The sequence below is a fragment of the Cajanus cajan genome, chromosome 8 (genome assembly GCF_000230855.2).
Source record: "Cajanus cajan strain Asha chromosome 8, NIPB_CcT2T_4, whole genome shotgun sequence".
Classification (NCBI taxonomy): domain Eukaryota; kingdom Viridiplantae; phylum Streptophyta; class Magnoliopsida; order Fabales; family Fabaceae; genus Cajanus; species Cajanus cajan.
The window spans coordinates 24474026-24486518 of record NC_138524.1 but is presented as its reverse complement, the minus strand read 5'-3'; the positions used below and the strand labels follow the sequence as shown (position 1 = coordinate 24486518).

Here is a 12493-nt window from a genome sequence, read left to right as displayed (position 1 = left end):
ACCTATATACTGTCAGTGTAAAAAAAATTTATACTAATAACCAATTATATCTCTCAATTGTGTCATGTCACTGTAAATATATTTACTTTTAACAGTGACATGACACGATTAGGAGATATAATTGATTATCAGTGTAAAAAAATTTTACACTGACAATGTATACATGATTAACTCTTTCTTTTATACAAGATTCTAACGGTTCGTTTGCTACCTAGATTCTTTTTTCTTCATATACTCTCTTAAGAAGAAGTATTTAAATATATTTCTAATTTCTCCAATTTAAAATAAATTTATTTTTACCTTTCAAATTTAAAATTGAATTTTTAATTCTTGAAATTAAAAAAAAAACTTATTTTAATCTCTTAACACTACAATTATCGTCATAAAAAGTGACAGATTAAGTCATTTTGCAGTAATAATTGAGTTTTATGTGATATTTTTTACTAATACTGACATGAATAAGTTGATTTTGTACAATAGATTCAATAATAATAGACGTTTAATTTGACTGATTCACTAACAACATTTGAACAACATCTTGAAAGAGAAGCCCTATAATTATTTCTTCTGTTATGTATGCATCATAAGTTTTTTTCTTTCTGCTCAAGCCTGGAACCTTAACCCTTGGAAACCAACCCTATAACTATACTTTTTCATGGAGTAATGAAGCATTATTTTGCACTCATACGTTATTTTAGTTTCTTTAACATTTGATAATGACATGTTCTTTGCGTAGCTTCTAAAATGTTACACATTACCAACTGAGAGCAAATAAATTCTGATTTCATTTTCATTTGGTTCGGTAATTGCAGCATAAAAAATTTACATAATGGAAGGTCAGTAGTCAGTTCAAACTTAAACTTGCTTCTTGATCACAAAACAAGCAAAAATTCTACTTTCCATCCATTCTTAGAGAAACTCCTAACAAAAGAGGTGAAGCATATAACTCATTAACCTGACAAAATAATATGAAACTCATCAATGCTATCAGGTTAATCCAAAATCCTTCCCTGTTATCTCTCATATAAGATGCCAAAAACACTTGTTATGAGGGCAAAGGCCACCATACTTTTGTTTTAATTCAAGACTACTAAATATCTAAGTTTGTTGATGAAGAATTTCTTGGACACTTACTATTCAACCATAAACTTTCTTGGACATACAAACAAGCACCGAAAACTAATCATGTTATATATTAAACTGTTGAAGAAAATCACAATTTTATTATTGCAATATTTGTTGAAAATAGAGTAAAACAGACTCACAAATCTTAATTGCAAATAAATAACAAACTGGAACGGTAAGCACAGAACAAATACCTGCAATTGGAGCTAGATAGGCAAATTTTCATGGAGAGTAAGGACTTGTAGGACCAAGCAGGGTAGACCAAACTTCTCTATTCTTAACAGAAACGACCCTAGATAATAAACAACTTTTTGATAGAATTAAGACCATGATGAGACTGACTTCTTTTGTTACATGAATGTCCAACTTTGTCGTAGAGAATTGTGTAATTTGAGCTGCCAACTTTCCTAGAATAACAATAGCCATCACTTGTGTAACGGTAATCTTGCTGTGTTTCACCAAGTCCCCTAACAACCAAATTCCCTTTGATAACCATAGTAGCATGCCCATCCTGCACATTTTTGAGAGCACTCTTTGAAACTCCAAAAGCCGAGCTCCCAGACTTGTTCTCATCAATTCCCAAGGTAATATTCGAAATAGAGAAAGTTGTATCGGGGTCCTGACCCGGCTTATCTATGTCATAGAAGTATAGGGAAAATTTTCTGTAAGTGTCATCAACAAAGGGTGATGTAAGGTCAGCATGAACACTGCCATTGGAAATAATCACTTGATACACAGTTTGCTCATCCCCATTCTTCTCCAACACCATTGAACTGTTGTAAGCAAAATCTTGAACAACACTGGTACTAATATTCCCATAGGAGGATCTGACCCATCCAGAGGAAAAAACGGACCTCGTTGCACTAGTCCAGAAGCTTCCATTCAAACCTTCAAAGTCAGACACCAGAGCCACAGCCAAAGGCTTGTCAACAAGCTCCACAAGCCCTCCTTCTGTTCTACTGCTCTTCCCATCCAACCAAAGATGCAAATTTGCATCAATATACCAAACATTCAACGCATTGGTCACACTGAACCCCACCGAATGGCTCTTCCCATCCAACAACGTCCCCAACAAGGGAGTAATCTCTATATCATAGGATGGAAGATCAAATGATCCAATCCCAGTAATAGGCCTCCACAAGAGGGGATTAATCCCTCCAGTGTAGATCACAGTAAAAGGCCAAACTGCACCAACAACATTCCCATCAAGAGTAACCACAACCTCCCTAAACGAACCACCCCCATCCGCACCACTAAGGTTGTTGGCAATAACATACTCATCAGGAGGGTTAGTGTACCAAAACTCATCCCTCTCATGAAATGAAACATAAACCTCCAAAACAGCCCTATAGGCATTTTGGGGCACCTTGAACTCCTTCAAACCCTCATCAGTGGAATTCTCAATTTCAAACCACAACCCACTATTCAGTGGAAGGTTCCTGGAAATGGGCAGGACCAAATCCGCAGGAACACCACTCCCAAATGCCAAAGCTCCAACCTTTGACTTGGAAACATCATCATTGGAAGGATAAAAGTAAATGGCGACATCAACGTGGTAAACCCCAGTGTAGTTTTGGTCCACAACGTTTCCCAGAAAAACAGCAAGGGTTTGGGGAGTTGAAAACAAAGAGTGGTACCTTGTGATGTCCTTTTGGACACTCCAAACAATGCCAGTGGCTCTTGGCTCTGCGGTGCAGCTTCTGAGAAGCTCGACCCCACCAAGCCAAACACCGAAAATGCGATCAAATTGTCTTCCTTTGCAAGTGGCTTTCCACTCAAGAACGATCTTGGAGAAGGTGTGAGAGGGGCAGTGAGAGGGAGGGGTGTAGTTAGCAAGAACTGGGGGTTGACCATAGGTGAAGCCAAAGTCATGGTGGAGAATGTGGTGTGTGCAAGGTTTGGTTTTGGGGAGTTCAATGGGTGCGGTTACCTCGAAGTACTCAGTGGGTGGTGTGGATTCAGAGAGAAAATCTGATGTGAGAAGCTTGGTTTTGTGGAGTTTTGAAGAGGAAATGGGGTGGAGAAAGAGGAAGATAAAGAGGACATGATTGTACATGATGATGAGTTTACAAGGGTGATTCATGATTGCTATTTGCTAATGGTTACACAGATGTTACCAGCATTTAAAACGATGAGAAATTATTTCTATAAATTCAATTAACCTTGTATATAAAACAAACTCGAACGGATATGTTCTATGAGAGCGATTTTTCTTCGAGAACACAAATTTTTAAGGAGTTTTTTAAAATTTATATCGAATTCAATTTTTATTTATTATAATTATTTATAAATTAAATTTTAATATTTTAAAATAAATTATTAATAAATTAAATTCTATATATTAAATATTGCACAAGAGTTTTTTTGTATTTTTTTAAGAGATTTTGTATTTATATATATATAAAAAAGCACTTAAATTCTTTTAACTAAAATATAAGTAAATTTTAATTAAGTCAACTCTATTAAATATTTTAATTCAAAAATATCTTGAGATAATAAATGAGAGTATTATTTATAATTAATGTGATTAAAAATATTTTAATAAATATAATATGCATTTTATATGAAATTATGAAAATTAAATATATTTTTTTATGTGAAATTAGTTTTTCTCCTCTTATGTATAGAGAAAGTACTATTTTTTTAACGGGAATGTGTTTAGAAATTCTTGTAACTTCTTATTTTTTAATTAAATTAATTTTTTTATTTATCATATTTATTTATGAATTAAAATTTTAAATTTTTTAAATAAATTAGAAATAATTAAAAATAATATTATATTATATTATAAATTATTTATGTTAAATTCATATATAATTTATTAAAATATATTATTTATTTATATGTATAATTTATTATATAATTTAGTTATATATAATAAATATTTTATTTATGAAACACAGACTAAAATACTAATACAAATAATTTTATGGTACAATATAAATTGATTAATATAAATCTAAAATATAATTTATATATTTTAAAAATATTATTTATTTAATTTTTAAATATAATTTATATATTTAAAAATTATTTATATACATAATTTATTCTAAATTTTAATTATATATAATAAATATTTAATTTATTCATTACAAATTTACACTAACTAAAATATTAGTAAAGCTTAAATATGATATCTATATTTTAACCTTTTAGCACATACTAAATAGAGATTTATGTCTTGTTTAATTAATTTGTTCATTTAATTTCTCTCTTAATTTTTTAAAAAATAATATGATGTCAATCTTTTTGTTTGATGAGATGAGACTAACAATTTTTTTATATGACTGATACGTACTATTTTTTTAATTTATCACAGAAAAAATAATTATTATTATTATTAGTCTCGTTCAAGAATATATGTGTATAAATTGAATCTTTTAATGATAGAAGGATCAAGTTAAACATTAAATAAAATGATAGACAAAAACTAATTTAGTTTAATTAAAAATATTTGGTTCATTCTTATATATATCATTTTTATATTTTATATTTTTTTGATAATTTCATAAATTTTATATTTTAATCTTTATAATAATAGAAAAATAAAAATGATATGTATAAATCTATAATAAGTTTATAAATCTTGTTTTTATAGAAAATAAAGATCGTATACCAAATATCTAATACATTTATAATAATTATTTTAAGTTGTCCAACAAGTTCATCGAAATCGGAGCTCAAATCTAAGAAAAACAATTATAAAGGCAAGAATAACTTATTATTAATTGAAAATATAATTTTCTTTATACTGGCAATGCATAAAATTAAACTTAAAATTAAAATATGATAGGTGTTAAAGGTTGATCTAAAACTGAGGAATCATTTAATATTAGACAACTTAATTTATGTAATATATTGTTAAATATTATTTTCATGATAATAATTAAAGAAATATAAATGAAAAATTATTAAGAAGAGACATTTAATTTTATTTGTAGATTTAATAGTAATTTTCATGTTTTTATTGATTATTTAAACAATGCCAATAATTGGTAAAAAATTATATAGAAACTTTTTTTTATTAATTATTACCTATTGGTGTACGTCAATATATGTAAATATTTTTTTATCATTAGTTTGTTAGGTTGTTAGAATATTTGTTGAACTGTACAGTTGTACCTTCCTTATATAAGGAATGTTTGTATATCATTTGTGATATTGAATAATACAGAATCGTTTCTGTTTTCCTTTTCTTCAATATGGTATCCAGAGCAAACGATCCTATCTCCCTTTAATTTTTTTTCCACATATCCTCGTCCTCCTCTTACCGGCTTTCATGGCGCTTTCCACTGTTTCTCATTCTCAATCCTTTTCAACTTTGTCACTGAACGTCTCGATCATTCCAATTATCTTCATTGGAAACAACAGGTTGAACCGGTCATCAAGTCCCACAAACTTCAGCGGTTTGTGGTCAATCCGTAGATTCCTCCGCGATACCTCACCGACGATGATCGTGCATGTGATCGCATAAATCCTGAGTTCAAGGCGAGGGAGACTCAAGATCAAATGCTTCTGACATGGCTTCAATCAACATTGTCGAAATCCGTTCTGTCTCGTGTTCTTGGCGCAACCCACTCCTACGAGGTGTGGGAGACGATTCATGAGTATTTTCAAATGCAAACTAAGGTTCGTGCGCGTCAACTTCGCACTGACCTTCGTTCGATTCAATTAGAAGGTAAAACCATGCGTGAGTACCTTTTGCAAATCAAGAGCATCACTGATGAACTCGCTGGTGTTGGCTCTCCAGTAAAGCATGAGGAATATGTTGATGCCATTCTCGTTAATCTTCTGCAAGAATATGCACCAGTTGTTGCTGTTATTGAAGGTAATTTCACAACACCTCCGGTCAATGAAATTGAAGCTCAACTTCTTTCCTTTGAGCCTCGCAGCAATCGTTTTCGACAACAGTCTATTCCAGTGGTTAATTATGCGTCGCATGATGGTTCTGGTTCTCGAGGTCGCTCATTTGGAGGTCGTGGTGCTTATGGAGCCTCCGCTGTTAACCGTGGTGGTCATCATGGGGGTACTTCTGGTCGTGGTCGTGGTGGCCGTTTTGCCAATTTTCAATGCCAAATTTGTTTAAAATTGGTCATACTGCTAATGTTTGTCATTTCCGTGCTAATGCATCCTATCAACCTCCAGATTCTATGGTGTTATATGATCCTACCACACAGCAACCTGTTAACTTCAAAAGTTCCAACACTTGGACCAATCCTAATCTCAAATCTAGTACTCCTACTGATGCTCCTTCTCAAGGAGTTTCTTCTGAAGCTCACACAACTTGGATTCCAGACTCAGGGGCCTCCAATCATGTTACTGATACAGCTCAAAACATCACTCAGTTTTCTCAATTTGATGGTTTAGATCAGATTTACATTGGTAATGGTCAAGGTTTGCAAATTAAGGGTTCTGGTTCTTCATCTTTCATCTCTCCTTTTAATTCTCAAGTTTCTTTTAAACTTAATCATTTACTTCATGTTCCTGCCATTGCTAAAAATTTGTTGAGTGTGAGTCAATTTGCTAATGATAATTCAGTCTACTTTGAGTTTCATCCTCACTTGTGCCTTGTCAAATCTCAGGCGACTCATGAAATTTTACTTCAAGGTGTTGTTGGTTCCAATGGTCTCTATTCCTTTCCCAATCTCAGGCTGCACAATCCTTCTGTTTCTACTGCTTACTCATGCAAGAATAAAGCTCATGTACAACTGTCCCTGTACATTCCTTAGCTACTGCCAATTCTGTTGATGTTTCAGCTCCAGCTGTTTTAACTTCTAGTTCTAGCAATCTTTGGCACACTAGGCTTGGCCATCCTAATTTACATGTATTGAAGCTTGTTCTCAATCAATGTAAACTTGGTTCAGTAAATAAAAATACCCTTGACTTCTGTAATTCATGTGTTATTGGCAAATCTCATCGTTTACCTTCTCTTATTTCTGATTCTGTTTACACTACTCCATTGGAATTGATTTACACAGATTTATGGGGTCTTTCTCATGTGATTAGCTTTTCTGGTTATAACTATTACATTGCTTTTGTTGATGCCTTTTCCAAATATACTTGGATTTATCCCTTAAAAGTCAAATTTGAGGCTCTCCTAGTGTTTAAACATTTCAAATCCATGGTTGAACTTCAACTTAATTATAAAATAAAAAGTGTGCAGTCTGATTGGGGAGGTGAATTTAAACCTTTCACATCTTTTTTAGCTTCGCATGGCATTACTCATAGACTTATATGTCCTCACACTCATCATCAAAATGGAACTGTTGAGAGAAAGCATCGTCATATTCTTGACAGTGGCCTTACTTTACTGCATCATGCTTCTTTACCATTAAAATTTTGGGACTTTGCCTTTATGACTGTTGTTTACCTATTTAATAGGTTGCCTAGTGCTGCACTCAATTTTTCTGTTCCTTATACAGTTTTGTTCAAAACCCCTCCTGATTATGATTTTTTAAATTCATTTGGTTGTGCCTGTTTTCCTCTCTTAAGACCTTATAATACTCATAAACTTGACTATTGATCCCAAGAATGTCTGTTTCTCGGTTATTCTCATGCTCATAAGGGTTATAAGTGTCTTTCTGCTACTGGCAGAATTTATATCTCCAAAGATGTTATTTTTAATGAACAAAGATTCGCTTATGCTCATTTGTTCCCTCAGTGTCCTGTTTCCTCCTCCACTTTACCTCAATATTTTACTCTCCAACCTAACTTGTCACCTTCTCCTTCTCTAATTTCTTCCTCTCCTACATCTATTCCTTCCTCTACATCTCATTCATCTTATCCTACATTTACAGAGTCTGCCTCCTCCTCTTCCCCTTGTGCTCTTGTCCCTTGTGCAAACACTGATTCTACCACTCAAGGTTCTGATTCTCCTAATTTTCCTGCTGCATCATTTTCTGGTTCTATTTCCAACAGTTCAGAACCGAATATTCCAAGAACCATCAATAATCACCCTATGCAAACTCGCTCAAAGTCTAGAATACACAAACCTAAACTCCATTCTTCTATATTTCTGGTGCATTGTGAGCCTAAAACAGTCAAACTTGCTCTTGCTGATCCTCTATTGTTTGCTGCTATGCAACAAGAATGCACTGCTTTGATGAAGAACCAGACCTGGGATTTGGTCACTCTCCCACCTAATAGGCAGGTAGTGGGCTGTAAATGGGTTTTTCGCATTAAAGAGAATGCTGATGGATCTATAAATAAGTACAAAGCCCGGTTGGTTGCCAAGGGTTTTCACCAAGTTCCTGGATTTGATTTTCATGAAACATTTTCTCCTGTTATTAAGCCTACCACTCTTAGAATTATTCTCACTTTGGCTCTCACAAATAGTTGGGACTTACTTCATCTTGATGTGAACAATGCTTTCTTAAATGGCTTGTTGGAGGAAACTGTTTTTATGGTCCAGCCACCAGGTTTTGAAAGTGCAGATAAAAGTTTGGTTTGCAGGTTAAATAAGGCCCTCTATGGCCTTAAACAGGCTCCACGGCAATGGTTTGACAGGCTCAAAACTACTCTTCTGCAATTTGGTTTTTCTGCCTGCAAATCTGATCCATCCTTGTTCACTTACACTCTTCAACAACAAACCGTTTACCTATTGGTGTACGTAGATGATATCATTCTCACTGGAAGCTCTCCATCTCTTATTCAGCAGCTTACAACTCAGTTAAATGCAAGATTTTCTCTCAAACAGCTTGGTTTGTTAGACTATTTTCTTGGTATTGAGGTCAAATATTTTACTGACAAATCTATTTTGATGACACAAAGCAAATACATTAGGGACTTGTTGCACAAAACAAAAATGGTTGAGGCTCAACCCATTTCCTCTCCTATGGTTTCTTCCTGCAAACTCTCCAAAAATGGCAATGATCTTTTTCATGATCCTACCTTATTTCGTTCTGTTGTTGGGGCATTACAATATGCCACTTTGACTCGTCCAGACATTAGCTACTCTGTTAACAAGGTCTGTCAGTTTATGGCTCAACCTTTGGACACTCATTGGATTGCTGTAAAACGAATTTTGCGTTACCTAAAGGGTACTATTTCTCATGGGCTTCATTTCAGACCTGCTGTTCTTGGGAAATCATTCAATTTAACTGCAATGTGTGATGCTGATTGGGCTTCTGATATTGATGATAGACGCTCTACATCTGGTTCTTCCATTTTTCTTGGTCCTAATTTGATCTCTTGGTGGTCTCGTAAGCAACAAGTTACTCCTAGGTCAAGCACAGAAGCTGAATACAGAGCTATTGCTCAGACTACTGTTGAGTTAACTTGGATTCAAGCTTTGTTAAAGGAACTGCATGTTCCTTTCTTTTCTCCTACCTTGTTTTGTGACAACAAGAGTGCTGTTGCTATTGCTCATAATCCTGTTTTTCATAGTCATACTAAGCACATGGAAATTGATGTATTTTTTGTTCGTGAGAAAGTGTTGGCTAAGCAATTACAGATTCAACATATTCCTACCTTAGATCAGTGGGCTGATATTCTGACCAAACCTCTATCTTCTTCCCGATTTACAGTTCTTAAAAACAAACTTCATGTGCTGGATTTTTCCTCTCACAAATCCTCCACATGAGTTTGCGGGGGGTATTGGTGTACGTCAATATATGTAAATATTTTTTCATCATTAGTTTGTTAGGTTGTTAGAATATTTGTTGAGCTGTACAGCTGTACCTTCCTTATATAAGGAATGTTTGTATATCATTTGTGATATTGAATAATACAGAATCGTTTCTGTTTTCCTTTTCTTCAATATTACCTAATGAGGAATAACTCTAAATCGTTTTATAATGTGTTAAGGAAAAAACAATCAAATCTTACAATATTAATATTAAAAATACCCGTGATTGGTCCTTAAGGTTTAAGGTCTCAAATTTGAATTTTAAATTTAATAAAAAAAACATTAAAAAGTATAAACTTCATACAATTAAGGTCATAAGAGAAACTAATTTAAATTGATAGATATTCCTGTCTATATTATAACACAAAAAAAATGTTAAAAATATATTAAAAAAAATTATGAATTGAAAATTTATTTGAAGTTATTAATTATAGTCATGATTCTCAAAATTTACTATTATTATTTATTTCATTTTATGTGAAAGAAAATAATGAAGCGAGGAAATAATAAATACAGCGCTATAATAATTACATATTATAAACCCTAAACCCTAAATATTTAGTTCTTAATAATTACTTACAATATAAACTCCAGAATATTATATACAAAACAAAAGTATTTTGATTACATATATAAACCCTGGAGAGTTGACTTGCAACTATATATAAACATGCACATTCTTTGTGATGATTAGAGAATTCGCGGTGGTGAATATAAAATATGATCTACGGGTCAATTTAGGTATAACAAAATTCTAATTTTTCATAACAAAGACGAACCATGCCAAAGCCTGAAAGCCATGTTATAGGTCCAATCGACAGGTTTTTGTTAAGTTTAGAAAAGGACAAATTCAGTATATCTTTACAATTATAATTATATCGGAGATATCACAATTCACAAGAAAAGTTTATCTGATCTCAAGCTCACGACTTTTATCGTGATCAATTATAGTTGTCTTTTATCAAGTCTCTAAATAATAGCAAAATATCAACTTTTATATTTATACCGGATAATGGTATAAATATTAGGGAAAACACCTTAGAAGAATTTATAACTCCTTGCGATCACATTGAAGACTTCTCGTATCATTAATGTAGGCCTGTATATGGGACTGACCCATCAAAATTAGTATAAATAAGTATGACTAGTGACAAAGAGAGGTACGTTTTGATAATTATCAATTTGATTAGCATTGATATCTCTGAGACCGAGGACTGACTTAAGCATTGGAATGCCTTTTGCAGGTACCCCTCTCTTTCCCTAGGATACCTCATGGAAGATGAAGACCCAGCAGGAGTAGCAAAATTATCGGAGTACCCTCGTGCAGGTACATTTTGGCGCCCACCATGGGGCACGTTTTGAAGGCCCGCATTGTTTATCTCTTTTGCAGGAAGAAGATGGTCATTACCAGGAACAACAACCACTCGGTTCAACCTGAACAGGACTCAGGGCCGGTTGCTGTGGAAGATCAAATTGATCTCTCAAAAGCTGTGAATATGCTTCGTGAAGAAATAGCAGCTGTCAAGAAAGCCCGAGAAAGAGACGCTCAGGAGCTTGAAGTACTCAGGAGAGAAAATGCCGAGTTGAGAAGCTTGAACAGAACTTGGAACCCTACTGAACAACCCAACAATGAGGCATCCTCATATCACGTACTGACAACTCCAAAAACACACGCTCCTCTCATGCAGTTATCAACCATTCCTGGGAAACCTCCCTCTCAGATAGTGGCAACACCCGGCTCATACAAGCACCCTTTCACTCAAAACATTATGGAGACAACCATATCTGATAGTTGGAGAAACCTTCCTTTAGAGAAGTACGATGGATCCTCAGATCCCGATGACCACTTGAATGCATATCTCACACAGGTTACCTTGCTGACAACAGAAGACGCTGCTTTGTGTCGCCTCTTCCCCACTTCACTAAAAGGACGAGCATTGAGTTGGTTCATTAAGCTTTCCCCCAGCTCCATAAATTCATTTGAAGAACTAACATCTTTATTTACAGTACAATTTGCTACAAGCAGACCTTACCAACTGACATCATTGGCGTTGGCCAACATCAGACAGGAAAAGAAGGAATCCTTAAGGTCATTTATGGATCGTTTTAACAAAATTGCAATGGAGATAAAAAACCTGAACCTAGCTGTCGCAACGGATAGGTTGAACACAGCGTTGAAACCCGAACCTTTTGTAGATAGTTTATGCAAAAAACCTCCGTTGGATATGAATAACTTGAGGAGAAGGGCTGAAAAATACATGAAAATGGAGGAATTAACTAAATCAAGAAATCAAGCTAGAGCCGAGGCTATGCCAATTGAGAAGCAAGAAAGAATCTAAGGGAAGGAAAGCTATCGGCCAATTGAGATGGACCATACAGAATTGATCAAAACATGCGAGCATACAAGCTAGAAGAATTAAATGGAAAGTTAATGCCAAGAACATGGAATACAACACATTTGAAAGTGTATTACAGTTGAAAAACATTGTAATTTGGTGTACTCTTTTCCTTGCTTAGCTTTTTATCCCTAAAAGAACGTGAAAGGGTTTTTGCTAAGCAATATTTTTAACGAGATACCCCAGTGAATAATAATACAAGAAATATATTCAGGTTTAACGAGCTCCTAGACTCAAGACCTCGACCAAGGACACACTCGGTCGAGCGTGAAAAACAACTCAAAACCTCGACCAAGGACACACTCGGTCGAGCGTGAAAAACAACTCAAGACCTCGGCCGAGG

General features: G+C 34.1%; 2 protein-coding genes across 2 annotated transcripts; one reads left to right on the top strand and one right to left on the bottom strand.

Annotated features, from left to right (window-relative positions):
* Window positions 1–1203: 1203 nt before the first annotated feature.
* LOC109818177 (Peptide-N4-(N-acetyl-beta-glucosaminyl)asparagine amidase A protein) lies at window positions 1204–3257 on the bottom strand. The gene has a single exon (XM_020383581.3). It carries the CDS (start codon window positions 3206–3208, stop codon window positions 1418–1420), a length of 1791 nt encoding a protein of 596 aa, XP_020239170.2. The 5' UTR covers window positions 3209–3257; the 3' UTR covers window positions 1204–1417.
* A 2150-nt stretch (window positions 3258–5407) lies between these two features.
* LOC145950341 (uncharacterized) lies at window positions 5408–9709 on the top strand. The gene is made up of 4 exons (XM_083061431.1): window positions 5408–5461; window positions 5554–6154; window positions 6274–6844; window positions 7723–9709. The coding sequence occupies exons 1-4, from the start codon at window positions 5408–5410 to the stop codon at window positions 9707–9709; spliced, it is 3213 nt and encodes a 1070-aa protein (XP_082917557.1).
* Window positions 9710–12493: the final 2784 nt, after the last annotated feature.